A 20,326-nucleotide genomic window follows, 5' to 3' on the forward strand; every position below is an offset into this window, starting at 1 on the left:
GATGTTCTAGAATAATCAGTTTTTCCCTTTCTGAAACATACAAATCATGGGATTCTTTTGAACATCTTTACATGTTCAATCTGACTATCTAGCTTTTTGTGAATATAGTGATTCTTGATTTAGAACTTTTGGTTATTGTCCTACTTTTCAAGGTTCTGTTGTTCTCAATGTAGATAATCTGTGTGTGGTCTGGTCTACCAAAAGAAAAAATAGTAATATGTTCTGAACAGCATCTCTATCTCCTGATTGACTGATTGATCTGTGTTGTTATGTTAGTTGAGATCTCTCGGGGAAATGATTTCTTTCACCCAGAATTTGTAAATTGTTAATAATAGATGTTACACCCAGAATGACGTTGTGACATTAATTGAGATCTCTCAGGGAAATGAATTTCTTTTGCCAAAATTGTATCATTATGAGTTAGCTTTTGGTGTGGCTAGCATGTTACATGGTTCTACAATTACTGAACATTTATTGTTGACAATTTTCCATGATGGTTTCATTAAGATTTTCTTTGTAATTCATAAGCACCATATCCAGCATCTAAAATTGTTAATAATAGATATTACAACCAGATTGACTTGTGCTGATTCTGTGGTTCCAGTTAAAAGTGGTTATCGATTCTATCTTTGAATTCTTTGTGTCCATCCATTTCAATAAATCATGGCTAATTTTGCTATGAGGTTTAGAGCCACTTAACTGGCATTGAAATAATCATGCTCATAAGGGTCATGATTTTCTTCCCTTCAGCTGGTCTTGTTATCATGACTTTGGACTCAGCATGTGGATGCCTGTCTTATTCTGTTGGGTGCCGTTTGATAGGAGTATAAGAAAAATGGGATAAGGACAGTCACACTAAGCGCTTATGCCAGATGCTTTTTCTTTCTCCAAAATTTTTGCAATAAGCTGAAAATTTGAATAAACTGTCCAATTTTTCTGAAATGCAGCCTTGGACTGTTATAGATAATTCACCCAATAATATTATTATTTTAAATACAATATTAATATTAAAGAATAATAAAATATATTATAATAATATAATTTTATAGCATATATCATATAATAATATTAATATCTTAAATATAATATCCATATTAAGGAGTAATATTATATATTACTTATTATAATAATGTAATATTATAATATTACAGTATAGTATATTATTTAGTGAAATGTATGATAGATAAAATATATTATATGGCATTATGATATTAGTATTTTAAATACTATCGATAATAATAATATAATAATTATGCTATAATAATATATATTATTTTATTACATCAACATGGTCTACATATAATGCTATAATACACCATTTGAATTCTATATAATGATATTATGACATTAATCTTAAAGAATTATTGTAACTAGTTTGAAACATAAAAATTCAACATTATATTATAATAATATTATATCAATATAATATAATTATTATCTAATATATAAATTTATTAGAGATTTATAATCATTCAATAGTAATATCAATGCTATTATATTAATAAAATATTATATAAAAAAATATGATAATAGAATATTATAATACAATACAATATTATGTAATATTAGAATTATTTTAATATTATTGTTTTAACTATAATACTGATTTTATAATTGTGTACAGAATATTGAATACTTACTATAATGGTACAATAATGTTATAGATTATTATATTATGATAATATCATAATAATTATTATAACACATTGTGATATAAAATATGATAGTAGAATATTATAATACAATACAATGTTATGTAATATTAGAATTATTTTAATATTAATTTTTTAACTAAAATACTGATTTTATAATTGTATACAGAATATTGAATACTTACTATAATGGTACAATAATGTTATAGATTATTATATTATGATAATATCATAATAATTATTATAACACATTGTAATACATTAATATCATGTATATTATATATTATCATACAAGACAATAATATTATATTTTTGTTATAATAGCAAAAAATGATAATATTTTATCTTAGTAACAATATATATATATATATTATACTATTATCATAATTATAATATTGATTGCCATGTTATAATATTTACATAATATAATTATAATGTATATCTAAATTCAGAGATACAATTTAAAGGGGTGAAATGGGCATGAAAAGTGGGCATAATTCTATTCCAAGGACCCGTTTGAGAGAGCTTTTGGAGGGCCAAAAAGCACTTTTTGGCCCTCCAAAAGCACTTCGGTAAAAAAGAGTATTTGGTAAAAATTTCAGAAAGTTGTTTTAGCTTTTTCAGAAAACTAAAAACAGCTTTTTAGGAGAAGTTCCATTTTGGAGCTTTTTAAAAAAGCACTTTTAGGCTCCGTCGGAAAGCTATTTTTTTAATCAAAATACCCGTGATAAAATATAACAATCACACAAAATATCTCTTTATAATTCTGAAAAATTAATTGCACTAATAATTATAATATTTTATATCTTTATTATTGTATTATACTATAAATATAATATTATATTACGTTATATCATAATGCATTAATATGTTATGTTAAATAATTTAATATTATATTATATTATAAAAAATTAATTTATGCTAATAATTATAATATTTTATATCTTTATTATTATATTATACTATAAATATAATATTATATTACATTATATCACATTATATCATAATACTATGTTATGTTATATCAAATAATTTAATATTATATTAAATTATTATGCTATAGTATGCAATGTTATAGTACTATATTATAATAATATTATATTACATTGCAGTAATGTTATACTATATCATATATTTATGTATTAATACATATTATATTTTATTATACTCTGTTGTATGATACTATGTAATATCCGTTATGGTCATTTTGTCATACCAAAAGTACTTTCTCAGTTTGTTTACCAAACACATGTTAAAGTGCCACAACACTTTAAAAATATAGTTACCAAACAATATACAACTTTTTATAAAAGCTCTACTTCAGATAGCTCTGCTTCCAACAGCTCTACTTCCAAAAGCTCTACTGCCAACAACTCTCCCAAATAGGGCCCAAGATGAACTTGGAATAGCCTACGCCTAAAAATGGCATAAGGTGGTTTTACTGGGCATATGGCCTATTTCAAGTCTATTCCCATTTCGCAAATACTATTGGAGTTCCAAGTCCTGTGCCCCTGCCAAACACTACCTTGCTTTTAACCTTCTCAATTCATTAGCTGAGACACTTCATGCAGTGATATTGGTTGCTTGTCCTGCACCCTATTTCTCATGGTTCATACACATTGGTATGGATTCACAAGATCATGTATTTAGAACTCCTTAGCGCATTAACGCACTAGTTTGAAATCTGTGGTTTCAAGAAAACAACACTTTTTGTACCAGATAATGCAAATTTTGCCTATTAAATGAAAAAAGATTTAGAAACCATTGATTTGTCTCGGAATTATTAAATGATTTTAGTGGACAACTCTTGAACAAAGGAAGCAAAAAACATTGTGCTTTCAAATTCAGAATAGTTCAGATTTAGGACCTGAACTCATGCTCTTTCTACAAAGCTTACGAAGTTGCTGAATCAAATACCATATGATTGATATCTATGCTTTATTTTTTTTACGAAAAAATGTGTAACCTTGTTATTTTGCTTGCATTTTTTGTTATTTTTATCCAAAATTCATTTATTGGATCACAAGATTCTTTTTATAGTTTTGTATATTCTTTTATAATGGCTAATTTGTTTAGGTTGTAGAGGAAGAGCTACATATATTCACTTCATCGTTGCTAAGCTTATTAGCTGAATTCAATATTCGACCCCCGATGATGAATGCTTTCACAATTGGTAGTGGTGCTAAGGTAACAATCATTTGGCTGCTAATCTTCTATATTCATCTCTCTCTCTCTCTCCTCCCTCTCCCCATGGTCATCATGAGGGCATGCCCTTATTTGTTAAAATATGGTGCTTTCTTTGGTCCTTGCTATACACAAGTAAAGCTGCCTAAGCTTGTTGTTGCTGCTCCTACTGGAAAATTATGCTTTGTATTCACTTCCATTTTTTTAAATTTACAATTAGCTGTGCTGCCCAAGGAGACAACCCAATAGGGGGGTGAATTGGGTTTTGATTAAATATTGACCAATTAAAAATTAGGTGAGTGATTAACTAAATTTATTGCAAGTGGATTAGTTAGATCACTAGATGCAATGAGTGAAGAGAGAGAAAGAGACAAAGACCAATACAAACACAGAGAGGTTTATAGTGGTTCGGAGCCAACACTTGCTCCTACGTCCACTCCCCAAGCCGCACTTGGGAGTTCACTGTAACCCTAGGATTACAGCCGGTTGTTTTGCAAGCTCACAACCAAACTTGTTGTTTTCACGAGATCACAACGAAGTCGGTCGGTTTTGACAGACTCACCGACTAGAACCAAACAATTGTTTTTCCGGGGTGACAATCAAACCCAGTTGATTTTTTCCGGTACACCAACCACAATCTTACACCGTTGGTTTTATCTTTGGCTGACCAACAAACCTTACAACCCTTGATTCAATCCTCTGATTGAATCAAGTACAAAAAGCAAGAGTTTGAAGTTCACAAGCAGAGCTTCTGAAAAGCAAATATGAAACAATATAAACAAGATTGAGTTAGAAGCCCTCAAACAGATTTGAGATGAGAAAGTGGGGCTTCTCGATTTCTGAATTTCTTCTTGAATGAGTCGGAGGATGGGGAACAGTTGGTAGAGCTTTGAATGCGAAGGAAGCCTTTTTGGTTTGAGTTGAATGCACACTCCCTTCTTTTGCTTGGATTCGCTCTTGAGATGCTTTTGGTAGTTGAAAATCTTTAATGCTCAAATGGAATAACTCTCTTCTATTCTACTACTGTTCACTTTGGCTATTTAAGTGATCCCCTTTGAAAAATACCCGTTAGAGACTGATTTGGAGCCGTTCTGACCCATCTGCACAATCTGACAATGTATCCGTTGGGATCGGAGTCGACTCGCGCGATCTGGAGTCGACTCGGCTGTTACTGGAGTCGACTCGTGCTATACTGGAGACGACTCGGCCACTGTTCCAAATTTGAATTAAAGTGCATGCCTTGTCCTGAAGTCGACTCGGACCAAACTGGAGTCGACTCGCCAACAGCTGGAGACGACTCGGGCACTTAGGAGTCGGCTCGTTCTCAGGAATCCAGATAGCCCATTTTCTGATTTTCTTCCTCGAGTCGACTCGGGTTAACTTGGAGTCGACTCGGCTGACTTGAGAGGCGACTCGAGATCTTCGGAAGACGTCTCGCTCTCAGAGACCGAAAAATTGATTCTCTGTCTTTTTGAACTGATCTGCCTCGGAGTCGACTCGGGCCTCGCTGGAGTCGACTCGACTAATCTTGGGAGTCGACTCTGGATCCAGTGGATACAACTCGATATCAGGTCCTCAAAAATCAACTCTGCTGTTTTCACTGTCTTCTTCCGGGAGTCGACTCGGGACCATCTGGAGTCGACTCGCCAAGCACCGGAGTCGACTCGCAACCTTTTGGAATCGACTCGCTCTCAGGGTCGAAAATCCAACGTTCTGTTTTTCTGTCTGTTCTCAGTGGAGTCGACTCGGGATTATCTGGAGTCAACTCGCCAAGCACCGGAGTCGACTCGCTCTCAGGATCGAAAAACCGGTCTTCTGTCTTTCTATCGGAGTCGACTCACTCTCAGTCGGAGTCGACTCGGGTGCGTGCTAGTTCCAGATTTTGTGCCGGAGTCGACTTGGGAAATCTAGGAGTCGACTCGAGTGCAGGGCACATGCAAGAATGATTCAAATGAAGTCTGAACTTTATCCAAATGCTTTAAACTATGTTTTACCCTGAAACACTCAGTTGAATTCATTAGAATAACAAAAAGTATGCTCAAGTGTTTTGGATTCATCAAAATCAATTAGGAAAACAAATCAATCACTCCACAAGCTGGATCATGTTTTATGTAACATTAATATGCAGTCACCATATGAAATGTTTTTATGGAAATTACACAATACTGTGATACAGTCAACCCGTACTCTTGAGATAAATGATTTGTTTTCCCATTTGAAATGACCTTTTTCTGTTACTCTTTTACATTTCTATCCATTGTCTCAACTAGTCGCCTTCCTGCATAGCTGTGTTTTGCTAGTTCAATCCTTAGATAGGACTGCTGATTGCATGCATTGTGTCTAATTATGATAGAGTTTATTTTGTAAGGTAAAGTTATCTATTGTTGCTGTCTCCTTTAAAATATAAGTACCCATTTAATCTTTATTACTTTCTTCCATAATTTGGTGTAGCTTTATCTTTCACATTTCAAATAACTATGACTTGTAAAATTTTTGATCCAATTGTTTGTAAGACTAAATTTTGTTTTAATAATTCTTGGATTCAGTCTTTTGTATCATGAGTACAATAATTGATGATGATTGTTGCACTTAGATATTTGACATCTTTTTTGGTTGGTGTTTACAGCGTTTATACCATCATATGCACTGGAAGATAAGATCTGCGAATGTAAGTCAGCCATCTTGTGATCTCCTCAAAGTCATTCTTAAACAAGATCACAGTTGTGAAATAAATATGGAGTGTCTACATCATACCAGGAAATTGATTATGATGGGTTTATTTATAATTGTGCCTTCAGAGATCTGTAGCTTGTACCTTACTATTTAAGCTGCTTTTATTCAAATGCAGTTTGGTCTACGGTTCCATGTAGTTAACTATAATCTTTCCTGGTGGGTTTCCTTTTCTGTTATTGAGTAATTGGACATTCTTGAATAGTTTTACATACACATCGTGATGTGTCAAGTTGCTAAGAGTATCTGAGTGGGCGAGAAGGATATATATAGTGTCTTTATTCACACCAAGCTAAAACTTGTCTCCAGAATACCCACAAGAAAGTATCTGTATGTCTGTGTTACGTCTATATATATGTACTTGCATGAATATATGGACATATGCACATACTTGAGGGATTCTAGATGCCTGTGTTATATATAGTGCATTTTGTGTATTTGTCTTCATATCGTGTTATATTACTTGTGTGGTCCTCTCACCAAGCTGAAAATGATCTATTGGATACCATGAAGAAAGTATGTGATACGTCTTTTTTATGTATATATGTATGCATTTGCATGAGTACGAGGTTCTCTTCAGATTGGTGATAATACCCCACAAAGTACTAACATACTATACAAAGACCATACATCGAAATGCACTATACACTAAATATTGGCTATTAAAAATCAAAGAATAATTCCAGACACCATAGCAGGTTGCCAAGGTCCATGACATGATAGAGGAGCGCTGAAATTTCACAGCAACAGCCAGAGTTCTCTGAATATACGTCACGTATGCTAAAATGGATTTACACTATACTGATGGTAAAATTTGAAAAACACAGGCAAAAATCAATGAATTGCTTATTCCCTTTGTGAAAATGTAAGGTGTATTATGAAATTAATAGTATGCACCATGGTCTGCCGTATCGGTCGGTACGGGCCGGTACCGGATCCTACCGGTACGGTACAGCTACATATTTCGGTACCGAACTGTACCGGTCCGTACCGATGCGTACCGGCCCGTACCGACCGGCACAGGCCCGAACCGACCAGTCCGTACCGGCTTCTATTTTTTTTTGGCTTTTAGCCCCATCGGTACAGTACCGGTTTGGCTCGGTTTGGTTCGGTACCGTATCGGTACCGATGCCCACCGGTACGTCGGTACAGTTGGTACCGCGTACTTTGGTCTGCACCTTGCTTTTCAATAGCATATTTAAAATTTGAATTTGGAGAATCCTAATATAATGACAAGCTGAAACATTGTCATCAAGTAAGATGGTCTTAAAGTATAATTTATGTTAGAAATATAAGAATATATGTTATGGATATGCAAGGTCCATTGCATTTCTTTGTATGTTGGTTTGCTGCTACTTTTATTGCAAATTGTTAATTCATTGACTAGTTACTCTAGTATTGTAATTGATAGTGATTAGAATTTTCAGTCAATTGAATCAACTGCCATTTTTCATGCAGGCTGGTTTTGATGATATAAACCATCTGGTAGGAAATCAACCTAGTAATCTGACAGCCAGTTATGGTCATCAGCCTTCAAGTTCTTCAAAAAGTCAACTTTCTCAACCATTCATGGTATTGTCTTCATGGTGTACCGTTCTATTGCTGTCAAATTCTCTTGCACACTTGCAGACATAACAAAGTGATATTCTATGATAGGGGTCAAAAGTGAACGATTTTCCTCAATACAATTACTATCCAATGGATATGCACGTCGAAGCAAGATCTAACCAGTCAAGATTTATTCGAGACTATGACATGCCATTATCCAATAATGACAAGCCAAGGTAGTTGCCATCGACTGTTTTACAAGTTAGTATTGTAGTGTTAGTCAGATTTAGTATACCATCAGTAAATGGAAAATTTAATGCTTATTTACTTTTCTTCTTCTTTTTCCTCTTCTTTTCTTTTTAATCATTAAAGCGATAAATGAATTTTAAAAACATTGTGATGCATCTTCATTTATTTACTGCTTACCAAGTTGCTTTACTGTGGATGCCCTTTTATGTTACCCTTCTTTCTGTCTGTAAATTAACATGCATGCTTACCTGAAAACATGCCCGCCCATACAACTACACAACTACACCTGTATTGATACATATATGTGTGTTTTGAGTGCATGCATACATATGACAAAATTTATAAATGCATGCATTCATGTGTACATTTGATGGTCTGGAACATACATGTGAATTTGCTTGGCTTGGACTTCAAATGCTCAATAAATAGGTTATTGCCCTTTCAACAATGCTTTGGGTACTTTAGAACATTCAGCATGAATCTCAAATCAAAGCAAGTCCATGGCAGTGCATCTAATTATTAGACATCGTTTTTACTACATTATTTTTTTTTTATTTTTGTTCCATAGAAAGAGTTTTGGAACACATTAAACACCAAACAAACTTGAATAATATATCCAGTTTCAACATTTTGTATAAGATTCTTTTGGCTCTATTCTGCCTCGCAAGTTCAATTTAGTGAACCAAATTTGCAAACTCCAACCTTCTACAAGTGCTGTAACCAACCCCTGAATATTTGCAAACAAAATAGCAATTTTGCTCATATTGATTGGTATTAGGAACTTGCAAATTCACAAATTACATTATCAAACAGGAATAAGGTTTGGCTAGTGTAATTAATGGTGCAACAAATGTATCAATTATTTTGCAGTATGTATATCCTTGTAATAATAACTTTTTTGGGCGTAATACATAATAAAAATCATTAGGTGATGCAAAAGAGTTAAGCAGCAATATCAGCAGTGTGATTTATTAGCTCTAGCATCTTTACACGCTATTATTGTATGTGAGACATACTATTATGTCCCCATAGTTTTTCTTCCCTATTGCTTCAGACCACTTGAGCCGATTTTGCATTGCCTCTCATGTTTTCCCCACTGATCTGAGCAGGCTCTTTATTAAGTTTGTTGTTGGGCCTCTCTTTGACCTACGATCCCTACTCTTAAGTTTGTTGTTAGAACTCATATATTTGCCTCAGTTAACTAGGAATTGGTGGTGCTTATGGTGGCAAAAATTGAACCCACCTAATAATGCGACTCAACCTGACTCTGTTTGGTGGGGTCTGAGGGTTTTTTCAGTTTGGATTGGGTATGGGTCAAATTTTTTGACCATAATTTTAAGTGGCTCAAGTATGTGTCAGAGCTTTGACCTGACTCGGGTCATAAGGTTGTTCTATTTGGGTTGAGACGGTTTTAAGTTGACTAGGATTACCCTGTGTAAGAATCTTATGAGTGGTTGGTCTTTATTTAGTAGTAGCTCTTTATTTAGACTATATTAGAGGTCCAATAGGTCAAATTGGGTTGTGAGGATCGATCATGTGTGGGTATGGCTAGAAGAGTCTTGACCCGATGCCAATTTGGGTAGGGTATGGCCTAGGTCTTGTAGGTTGTTGTCCTAACTTGACACAAGACTGACCTCAGCCATTGCCACCCGTACTGGTGCCCTGCATCCTGTATCTTTGTCTACTTTGGCTTCATGCACTTTTTAAGCAGTTTCGTCCCTGATACATTTTTTATTAGTATAGACTGATGCTGCTTGGACTTCTCCTATTTCTTGTAAAGGTGGCCATAAAACCTCATTCTTTTTTATGAATGGAAACACTTCTTATTAATTTGAAGTATCAAGCATGTCTTCTCTATAAAACACTGGCTGCCAATTTTTCTACATATCGCTTTGAAGTTTTCAAGGCCCATAGTTTTAATTTTGGTTGCAACTACTTGTCTTTTGGCTTATATTCTTTCTTATATGGGAACTTGGCTTCTTCTTTCCAGTCTTCTTCACTGCATTAGTAGAATGAAGCTGTTAACCATAGGTATTTGTATAGTCATTGTTTTGCTTCTCCCTGCTTTCGTACTAATTTTTAGCAGAGGTTGTTCAATAGATACCTCATCAACCATACATCTTTTGAGGTTATTGTAGGCATTCCTGCTTTCTATGTTTATACTCTCAACCTTGTACACAAAGGCTGAAAAAGGCACAGGATACTATTTACATATTTGTGTGTGATTGCATGACAAACTTTTCTTTCACCTTCTCTGATATGCCCTTTGGTTGATCTTGTCTTCAACCACCCCCCCCCCCCCTCTTCTCCTAAAAGATACGCAATTTTCATGCATAGCCTCCTTAGATGTGTGATGGACCACGTTCAAGTGAGCCAGCCACGTCAAGCTCACCAGACATTTCATGGGCTGGTACGAGCTTGGCTTGATTACTTTATTGAGCCTGCTTCCCGAGTTCAGGGCCATATGTATTCATTAAAGCCAAAATTGAGGTGATCATGAATGATGTTCATGGGATTGTCAAGTACCTGAGGTAAATCAAGCTAAACACAAACTCTCATAAATAGACCTCTCTACTGGAAGACCTAGCCTCCTTTTCTGATTCGTTTCCTTAACATTCAATTATGTCTATATTTAGAGATCGATCTTCAAAGTGCCTACTCTGGCTTCAGATCTCATCATTTTTTTTCCTTGTAGATGACAAACATGAATAAGAACCTGTCTTTCATAGGCTACAGTAGAGAATAATTTATTCTATGGAACAGCTTTTCATTGGCTAACTTTATGAGGATTTCCTATAGTTTGGTTGATGTTCTTTATATACTTATGAGCTATGTCATGCAGGGAGGTTGGAGGTACTTCTGCTCCTAATTTTTTTGAAGATAATACTGGTGAGTCATACAGGAAATTGATGACTGATTCCCAATTTTATATGCCTCCCCCACATGACAATCAAGCATCCTCTGTTTCAGAAGGTAATGCAAAGTTTAAATTAACATTACCATGGATGTTTATAATTCTTGATTTATAATAATTTTTTCTAGCAGGTGAGGCGTCTCTACCTGGTATAGAAGGATTTCAAATTATTGGTGAGGCAAAACCAGGAAACACATTAAGAGCATGTGGTTATCCAACAAATGGTACAACTCTTTGTATCTTTCAGGTACTTGGCTTCCTATTTTTTGATTTTCACTTCTCATCGTGGTTATAGGATGTTCAACTCCTTTTTCTTCAATTTTATTATTGGATTATAATAAGATTTACATTGTTTTTTAGTGGGTTCGTCATCTTCAAGATGGTACTAGGCAGTATATTGAAGGTAGGCATTGGGGCGCTTTCAATGTATTTTGTGCATTAGATTTATGTTGTTGCATAACAAATTTAATGTCCCAATTTACTCTAATCATCTTTCTAGTTTACCATCTAATCCAGGAGCCACTGTCCCGGAATATGTGGTAACTGCTGATGATGTTGACACACTTCTTGCTGTAGACTGCACACCCATGGATGACAATGGTCGTCAGGTGTTCTACTCATTATTCTCAGATATTCTAGTAATGCATGGTAGATTTTTTTTATTACTCTAGATACTTTCTCATTTTATGCCTATGATTCTTATTATGATTCAGTTGTGTTTGTTGTCCATATCTTGATTGTATATGATGGCACTCATGTAAGATGGATGGGATTCTAATACACGAGCATGGGGTTTATTATATTTTTAATAAGGTGTCTTCACTTTCTGTTATTTCGAGTGTGTAAAGACTTAATGAAGTTTAATATTGTGCACTTGGTACATACTTCTGACCGAAAACGGATCGGATGTCTATGTAGCCATATCTAATAACTATGTTCTATTTGGCAAATATGAAACGGATAGGAATATTAATCAGATGCTAAAATTTGTATTCAGATTTGTATTGAACAGGTTCGGATACAAACCGGATATTGACAAATATGGATATTAATGCAGATGTAAATTGGGCAGTTAAATTTTATGGGTAAAATATTATTTCACTTTATATTTTTAACTCATTCCAATTATTTAAGCCTCCTAACTTATCTTTTTTCTAAAACAAACAAATGATTGTACAAAAAGCACTAAAGATAAAATTGCTCCCTCCAATTAATCAGCTGACTTTTTTTAGTGGACCCTATTAATTCTAATAAGTTACTTTGGATTAAAAGACTGATTAGTAAGGATGCAATCCACCAAATCAAAGATGTCACAGTTGGAAAGAAGATTAGACCACAGATATGATGTTATCATTTTTTTTTGAGTTTATGAGAGCTATATGAAACTAAATAGTTGCAAATGGAATCAAATATTTGGATCCAGATTGGATATTAATGTGTCCTTATACATATCCTCTGTTCTTTTATTGTTTCAGATACGGATATGGATGTTTGTCGGATGCTTTAATTTGTGGCACTACACGGATAGATTCAGATATGGAAACGGATCCAAATGGATAATATCTGATCTATTTTTAGTGCCCTAGAATTATTACATCAATTGGCTGCATATTATTCTGTGTAGTAGTCTGCTATACTACTGTACTAAAAGTTTAAATTTGTGTCTCTCATTCTCTCTGAAACTTTTTTTTATTATTTTTGTTATTATTGAAATGACCTGCAACCTGGGTGATTCTCTTTTTTTTTAAAAAAAAAAAAATGTTCCACTTGGATTAAGTCATTATTTCCCATCGAGGTGGTTATGTAGGCAGGGCGAGGGTCGGGGAGTTAAAAAAAAGTTAGTTGGGGTGTTGGTCCTGTATGTTTACATTATTTTTTGATAAATAAGATAAACATTGTGATGAAATCCAAATTCAGTATTACGATGATTGTTGAAGACAGTCGCAATTTAGTGTGTCCTTTCTGTTTTGGAATTTAAATTTTGTGATGAACCAAAGCAACACTAACAAATATACTATAAAAGATATAAGCTCAAATTATATTTATAAAAATGCTGTTGTTTTCTTATTTACAGTAAAGCATGGAAAGAGCTTTTGTTTATTGCATCCAAGAGGTAACAATAGAGGACAATGAAAAATAGGAAAAAGAACTGAAAATTTTGAGTCTACTTAGGCAGTGTCACCTCTGCAATTACAGTCGCGACTTCCCCTTTATAAACTAGATATAAACATTACATTTGAAGCACCTTATAATTATCTTTGATAGTTTAGCTGAAAAGAAGTAAATCTTTTTCTCAAGAAAATTAAAGAAAGGTTAGAAACAAATAAATCATGATTGTGATAAGACCAAAGCTTCAGATAAACATAATTGTACCCAAAAAACATAAAAGATGACAAAAACATATTTGAAAAAGATTGCAAATGATTTGACTTATTGGAGGGGATTTATATAGATGATGAGCAGCAAGGTTAATTGGGCTCTCAGTCCAATAAAGAACATTTGGAACTAGAGAGGAGGCTTTTAGTAATATTTGGAGCTACAGAGAAGGAGGCTTTTAGGTGAACATTTAAGAGTGATGAACCAAAGAGTTTATAATAAAGAGAGATCAAGTGGTCTTTTGTGGAAAAACATCAATTGGTGAAAAAGGAAAGCTTAAGAAATAAGAAGCTTTATTACAGGTTTTTAAAGCGATTCAGTTGAGGGCTCTTTTAGTTAGGGTTAGTAGAAATACTTAAAAGGCAAGGCACTGCATTATTTGAAGAAATTTTACGGGCATGGCTAAGGGGTCGATGAATAGGGTAATTATGAAACAAGTGTAATCTTGTTTTGATAATTTAATCTGAGGCATTTTTGACTGGATATCAATAATATATCCTTTGTAAAAAAAAAGAAAGAGGCCAATTAATGGTGTGCTTTTTTCGTATTTTCTTCTTCAGTGAGTGTTTGTTAATGTAATAATACATGCCACTTCTGTGTTCTGTATCTAATATTACCATATCCTATCATTACATCGCCTACTACTTTTGTATCCCATCTTGGATCTTTTTATACAGTGAGTCTCATAAACATCCTGTACTGGTGTGTGCTGTGGGTTTTTACTTGTACATTTCTTTTCACTATTATATTACAGCAACACACTATAATATCACAGCAGTGTTGCATTTTTTTTTAACATTATAATTCTGAAAGCCACATCAAAGAGTGCATTGCATTTAGCAATGATTTTAATTTTGTATCATTGTTTTTTCATGATCGTGTATGCCACTAGGTGCTTTTTGTTCCGTGTTATTTACTGCCACTCTTCCCACTTGAAATACATCTGGTTATGGTACTGTAAGCTGTTGGCTTTCATGTATTGTACTTCTATGGTTCAACAACAAATTTATGGTTCCACAGACAAGACTCCTGCCAGGTTAGAGCTGGATTTGATAAAATTTGGTTCCACTAACCTAGCATGCTATTTTTTCCCACTGCAACCCATTATGGAAAAGATATCTTTCTTTCTTCTTTTTTTTTCAATTTTACGTATAAGAGGGTATCAAAATGTTTACTTACATCTCTATATTTTCCTCTTTTTTAGCATCATCATTAGATGATTGATCCTCTGTCTAGACATTAGACAGTATGGTTATGCACCGGGATTAGGAGTTGAATGTGGTAAAATCCTCCATCTTGTACTACCATTGGCACAATCATCATGAGTTTTGTAATAATCTTTATATACTCTTGTTGTCTTGAGTTGGTTGTACTAGCCAGTGTCCTATACTCCTATTATTGTTTTTTCAATTCAATATATCATGGTAATTTCATGGATTTTAGTGCCAATGAGCATGATGCAGCATGAGATGATATGTACCAGGCTAGTGCCTCCACTGACACTGGAGCTATGTGCCGTTTCTTGGCATGCTGCCCTGCCAGTGAATGCCAAGCACTCTGGACTGTCGAGGAATGTCATGGCAGGGCACTGCATTCAGTTCTAGGACGACACACAATTGGCACGTGACACTAAATCCTTCCGTTATCATATGCCAAAGTGGCAGTACTCATGTAAATTTCAGAGCATAGAGAAATAGTGAGTTGGAAAACCTAGGGGTGGTTGAGAGCGTATTAATGAAGCAGGATATTTTCTTTTTCCTTAAGAGTGCTAATGAACGAAGCCTAGCAGTAAGTTTCTCAGGTTCCGCTCATCAAAAAAAGGTATTCAAGCTTCTATTTACTTTCGCAAGCCTGAAGTGTCCAGGTTTGATTAGCTTATGGATCTAGCTTTGAAAAAATGTTTAAGCTTGGGTTGTTTCCTTGCTGAATAAGCTCAACTAAGCTTGTCATTAATCGACTCTGAGCTGTTCACGAACAGCTTTATTTACCCTTATTCAGAAACACATAAAGAAAGTATATTCAAAGAGAAAATAAGCCAATTGGTGCTATGAAGTAGCTGAAGTTTCATATGCACATGCCATAAAACAATATTAGCTGTAGTAAATTGATCAAACAGGTCTTCGAGTATATATCTTCCAAACAAATTTGTTTGTACCATGGTAAGCCAGTCACTTCTTCCAGCTGCGGAACTAGTTATGTCTTTGCTTGTGTTTGCAATGAAATGCATCAGGTTGCCATGATATGCTTAATCTCTTCTTGTTTAACCAAACTTCATATTTTTTTTGCATTTTTTTTCTATAGCAATGTTTATCTCTCCTACAGTATTACATTTCGAATTATCTTCAAAATCATGTTATGAAATGTTTCATCATATCCTGAGTCAGTTATATCCTTTATATAGGGGGAATTGGTGAGGCAGTTCGCCAACAATCAAAACAAAATAACATGTGGTGAGTTACTATTGTGCTTGGACTGCATAAATCTTTATCTGCTGTCATGAAGCTATTCTAGACCTGGAAAATTTAGATTGTGGTTTTCCCCTTTTCTATTTGCTTATATTTCTACCTATTTGTGGTACGTGTGTATGATAAGCTTCATCCCACTTATAACATCTGCTCTTCCAGTCCCCATTACATTTGAATGAAGAACTGAAGGATCCTAATTTACAAGAAAGAGTCAACTATAAGAAATGCCAACGAATTCAATTTCTGAGATAAGAAATCCAACAAATCCAGTATCTTTGATGTTCTTTTCTACCTTAACAAAAGAAAGAAGTATATGACATATTCAAGAATTTTGGGTGCAACATGCAGGTTGCTTCCTCTTAAAACATATGGAATTTTTGCTATATTAATGTTGTATATATACAAACATGCTGCTAATATAAGATTGCTCTCTTATTTTCTTTGCATACTCAGTTATAGATGATTAGTTGGACTGCACATTTAACATTAAACTTTTGATAAAAGACTTGATGTTTCCAAAATCAGTAGTGGGCAATACAAATCAAAGATCCATACAATTTGTTATGATCTACACTTATAAAAGCACCTAAAGATAAAAATTGTATTGGAATCTCCAACTATGCTACAAGCGAGTGCAAAAAATGGACAGTGCCTATTGTAGTAGTGTTCTAAGGTACATGAAATGGTATTTAAATTGCAAATATAAATATTGATCATGATCTGCACATTTTAAAACATTTATAGATTAAATGGTTTTTGATGCTTGGATCATAGCAAAACATGGTCTTGTATCATTAAAATCATTCAGTTTTGCACTTAGTTGAAGCATAGGTTAGATACTAATAAAACATGTAACTTTTGTTTTCTAGGCCTTTTTAGTGTTGTACATCATGATCAATGGTGCGGATCTCCAATTTGGATGCCTCATCATTGATTTTGAATCATCATCTCTTTAATCAAATTTTAGCTCTTTAAGTATGCAGTCCAAATCAAAGTATGCCATACCATACTGAACCGAACAATATGGGGTGTATTGTACTATACCAGCACCGAATTGGTACACAACATGGGGCCCAATAGCGAGACAGCGCACCTTGGTCTAAATCATAGAGGATTATTGATTTGTGTGATTTTTGCTTAATTATTTCAATATGCAATAAGTATGTTGAATTTTACTTATTATTGTAGATTCATAGTATGCACATTAATGCATGCATAAAATCAAAATATTTATATAGTGTGTTATATCCTTTTTTTGGATTTATGGTAATTCAAACACCCCATAATGGTGTCGGACATTAATTCTGTATTATTATTAAGCAACAGAACATTGATTTACTAATTGCACCATTATGTTTGTTTTTCATGCTGGTGTAATGCTAACTGCAACATTTCTTTATGAGACATGATGTTTCTTATTTTATTTTAAATTAATGTATTTTATTATGGATGAAGCTTAAAGCATTCTACATTCGAGGCAGCATCATGGATGCTTGAGAAAATTTAACCCATTCGTCACTTTTTGGACATTATTTTTCTGAATTATAGTTTCACAATTTATTTTATTTTAGACTAATGTATTTTATTGTGGATGAAGCTTAAAGCATTCCACATCAAGGTTTGTCGTACCGGTACCGGACTCCATACCGGTGCCACACTAACATAGTTATGGTACGGTACGGAGTTTTTTGGGCGTATCGAGGGTCGGTATGCCACCGGTACCGGTACTGAACCGGTATGGTACAGTATGCCTGGTACCGTCCAGTATGGTACGGCATACCATATTCCACATTCAAGGCAACATCTTGGATGTTTGAATAAATTTTAACCAGTTCTTCACTTGAATGGACGTTATGTTGTTTTTTGATTTTGAGTTCCATGTCTTGAATACCATTTCACTAGCTTGACCTTGTCTAGTTATCTTTCAGTACGCTTTGAAATCTCAAAGCAAAGTAAATAATCAAACCATTACACAAACCACATACGAACTAATCAAATGTCAACATCATAGGTAAATAGATTAGATAATCACATATACTAGTTATTCTACAGACTTGACATCTGCAGTAAGATATAAAATTAAGCCACAAACATAGCTTAGGATCTTAAGCTTTTGCTCCTGTTTACTTCGAAATGGCCATCTAAATCTGACTGATATTTTGCAGATCAAGACATGCAGCAAGAAATTGAAGGCTATATCTCTTCAGGGAAAGCTCAATTTAACGTGTTATTGTTGGTGGGTCAAATTTCTTGTGCTTTTGATGCCATATGCAAAGTAGCTTCGACACCATGCGACAATATTTAAGTGCTGAAATACGAAAGCATTGCAAGCACGGTTTGCTGTACCGGTCAGTACATACCGTACTGGTATCGAACCGATATATAGTCTCGTATTGTACCGACACTTGGTACACCTCACCATCTCGTACCATACCGCATACCGACACTATAATAGGATGGTACTAGTACATGATTCGGTACAAAGATGGTGAACCTTGATTGCAAGTTTTCTTTTTTGTGTTTATTTTGTGTTTGCATAGTTATACTTACAGCATGACATAATGGCCCGATGAGGCTGAATCTCAAACTTTTAGTAACTAGTACTACCATTTGGTACTACCTCTTGAATTTTGAGGATTAAAAGATAGTCATTTAGTTTCACAACTAAGTACATAAAGGATATGTATAAACTGTAAACTCGTATTTTTTAATAAGACATGGGTGGTGTCCACTGTCCAGTAGCTACTCTATTTGCCAAAAGCATGACAAAGGCTGGAGAAGTGCTCTAAGGCATATCTTGCGTGTTTGCCCATTGCCAAGGCATACAATTTTGCACATGTGGTGGTCAAAGAGTAGCTTATTAGCATTGATGCTGTCAATAATATGAGATTGATGTAATGTTAGGTTGTGCTGCACAAGAATGTCCCTAAATCCATGCTGTACAAATCATGGCCTTGGTACTTATTTTAAAAAGTGATTTGGTGGAAACTCTGATAGTTGCATACATGACAATAGCTAAGGTTCCATAGAAACATAGTATATGTTTCAGGTGATTAATTAGTTTGAAGGAGCATGTTGTTTGGGTTGTTCCTCTACTTTTGATTTTAACTAGACCTGCACTAAAAGGTCCAAGCCGCCATATACATTACTTATGGTTGATCCTTATGATGGTTATATTTCCTTTGAGAGACCTTCTGACTCTGTAATTGTTAAATTGGAACTACAAGAACAGATATTAACTCTATCTCCTTTTTCCCTCCCTCCCTTCCTCACTCCCTCTCTCCCACCCACTCCTCTTTCTTTCATATCCTCTTGTCTTCATTATTTGCTCTTGTTTTGATATATGAAACCTTCCATAAGATTTTTAAAATCTTTCACCATGGTTCGACTTGTTATAAAATCTTGTCTTCTAACCAACCATTCCCTGAGAGCCAAAAGGCTTCTCTTCTTTCATAATGGGGTAACCAGGCATATATTAGTGAATTTGCATTTGCTTACCTATCAAGTTGATGCGCTTTGTTTGTATATGCTTCTCTTTTGTTAAAATGAACTTGTGGAAGCAAGGTTCAGAAGCTTGGTTTTGATTTAGGGCAAGTCAAGTGAGTTTTAGTTTCAAGACTTTGGCCATTTTTGTTCTTTAACAGTTTCAGTCAAAAAAGAACAAAAGGTTGCTGAAAAATCAACAAATTAGGAAAACATAAGATAATGAAGGATAAATAAGTTGAGAAAACAAGTAAGAAATTTTTTAAATTATATTATATTGTTTAGGGCTGTCCATAATGTTGCTTAGGGTTTCATGCTGGAAAGTTTTATGCATATATGTATGAGATGCATGCGTATAACATTTTTCAAAAAGAAAAGAGTTTATCATCATGCTTCATTATCCTTTATATTCTAATACATCGACATATTAGATGATGATGTGAATTGGGGCTTGCCCCAATTGTTACAACCCTCTGCTCAGCAACCAGAGGTTCAATTCTTGGGTGGTGCTTTCCTGAAATCTGGACTTGGATAATTATAATGAACACGGGTTTCCCTCCCTCTCTCTCAGAAGAAAAGGATGACAATTGAACACAAAATAAATTTCAATCTTGCATGAGTTTTAGATAAGCCAAGTCTATGTCAAGACATTTACTTTTTCTAAATTTCTTTGGGACCCAATATCATGATGCTTCCAAATATTCAGTAAACTGGCAAAGTTTTAG

At 34.3% G+C, this 20,326-nt stretch overlaps 1 protein-coding gene across 11 annotated transcripts in view; it reads left to right on the forward strand.

The window, feature by feature from the left end:
• The window catches only part of LOC103711776, a 33,191-nt gene that overhangs the window by 7,405 nt on the left and 5,460 nt on the right, over nucleotides 1-20,326 (forward strand). For 5 of the 11 annotated variants that reach the window (XM_039118971.1, XM_039118959.1, XM_039118961.1 and 2 more), the window contains exons 8-17: nucleotides 3,729-3,839; nucleotides 6,463-6,504; nucleotides 8,025-8,138; nucleotides 8,223-8,350; nucleotides 11,206-11,336; nucleotides 11,406-11,524; nucleotides 11,638-11,680; nucleotides 11,794-11,885; nucleotides 16,055-16,103; nucleotides 18,284-18,354. In XM_039118971.1, the coding sequence (XP_038974899.1) occupies nucleotides 3,729-3,839; nucleotides 6,463-6,504; nucleotides 8,025-8,138; nucleotides 8,223-8,350; nucleotides 11,206-11,336; nucleotides 11,406-11,524; nucleotides 11,638-11,680; nucleotides 11,794-11,885; nucleotides 16,055-16,103; nucleotides 18,284-18,354 (900 nt within the window). The remainder of the gene's footprint in view (nucleotides 1-3,728; nucleotides 3,840-6,462; nucleotides 6,505-8,024; nucleotides 8,139-8,222; nucleotides 8,351-11,205; nucleotides 11,337-11,405; nucleotides 11,525-11,637; nucleotides 11,681-11,793; nucleotides 11,886-16,054; nucleotides 16,104-18,283; nucleotides 18,355-20,326) is intronic. The other 6 variants (XM_008798053.4, XM_008798054.4, XM_008798052.4 and 3 more) reach the window with 6 other exon arrangements.

Source organism: Phoenix dactylifera, chromosome 2, assembly GCF_009389715.1.
Source record: "Phoenix dactylifera cultivar Barhee BC4 chromosome 2, palm_55x_up_171113_PBpolish2nd_filt_p, whole genome shotgun sequence".
Classification (NCBI taxonomy): domain Eukaryota; kingdom Viridiplantae; phylum Streptophyta; class Magnoliopsida; order Arecales; family Arecaceae; genus Phoenix; species Phoenix dactylifera.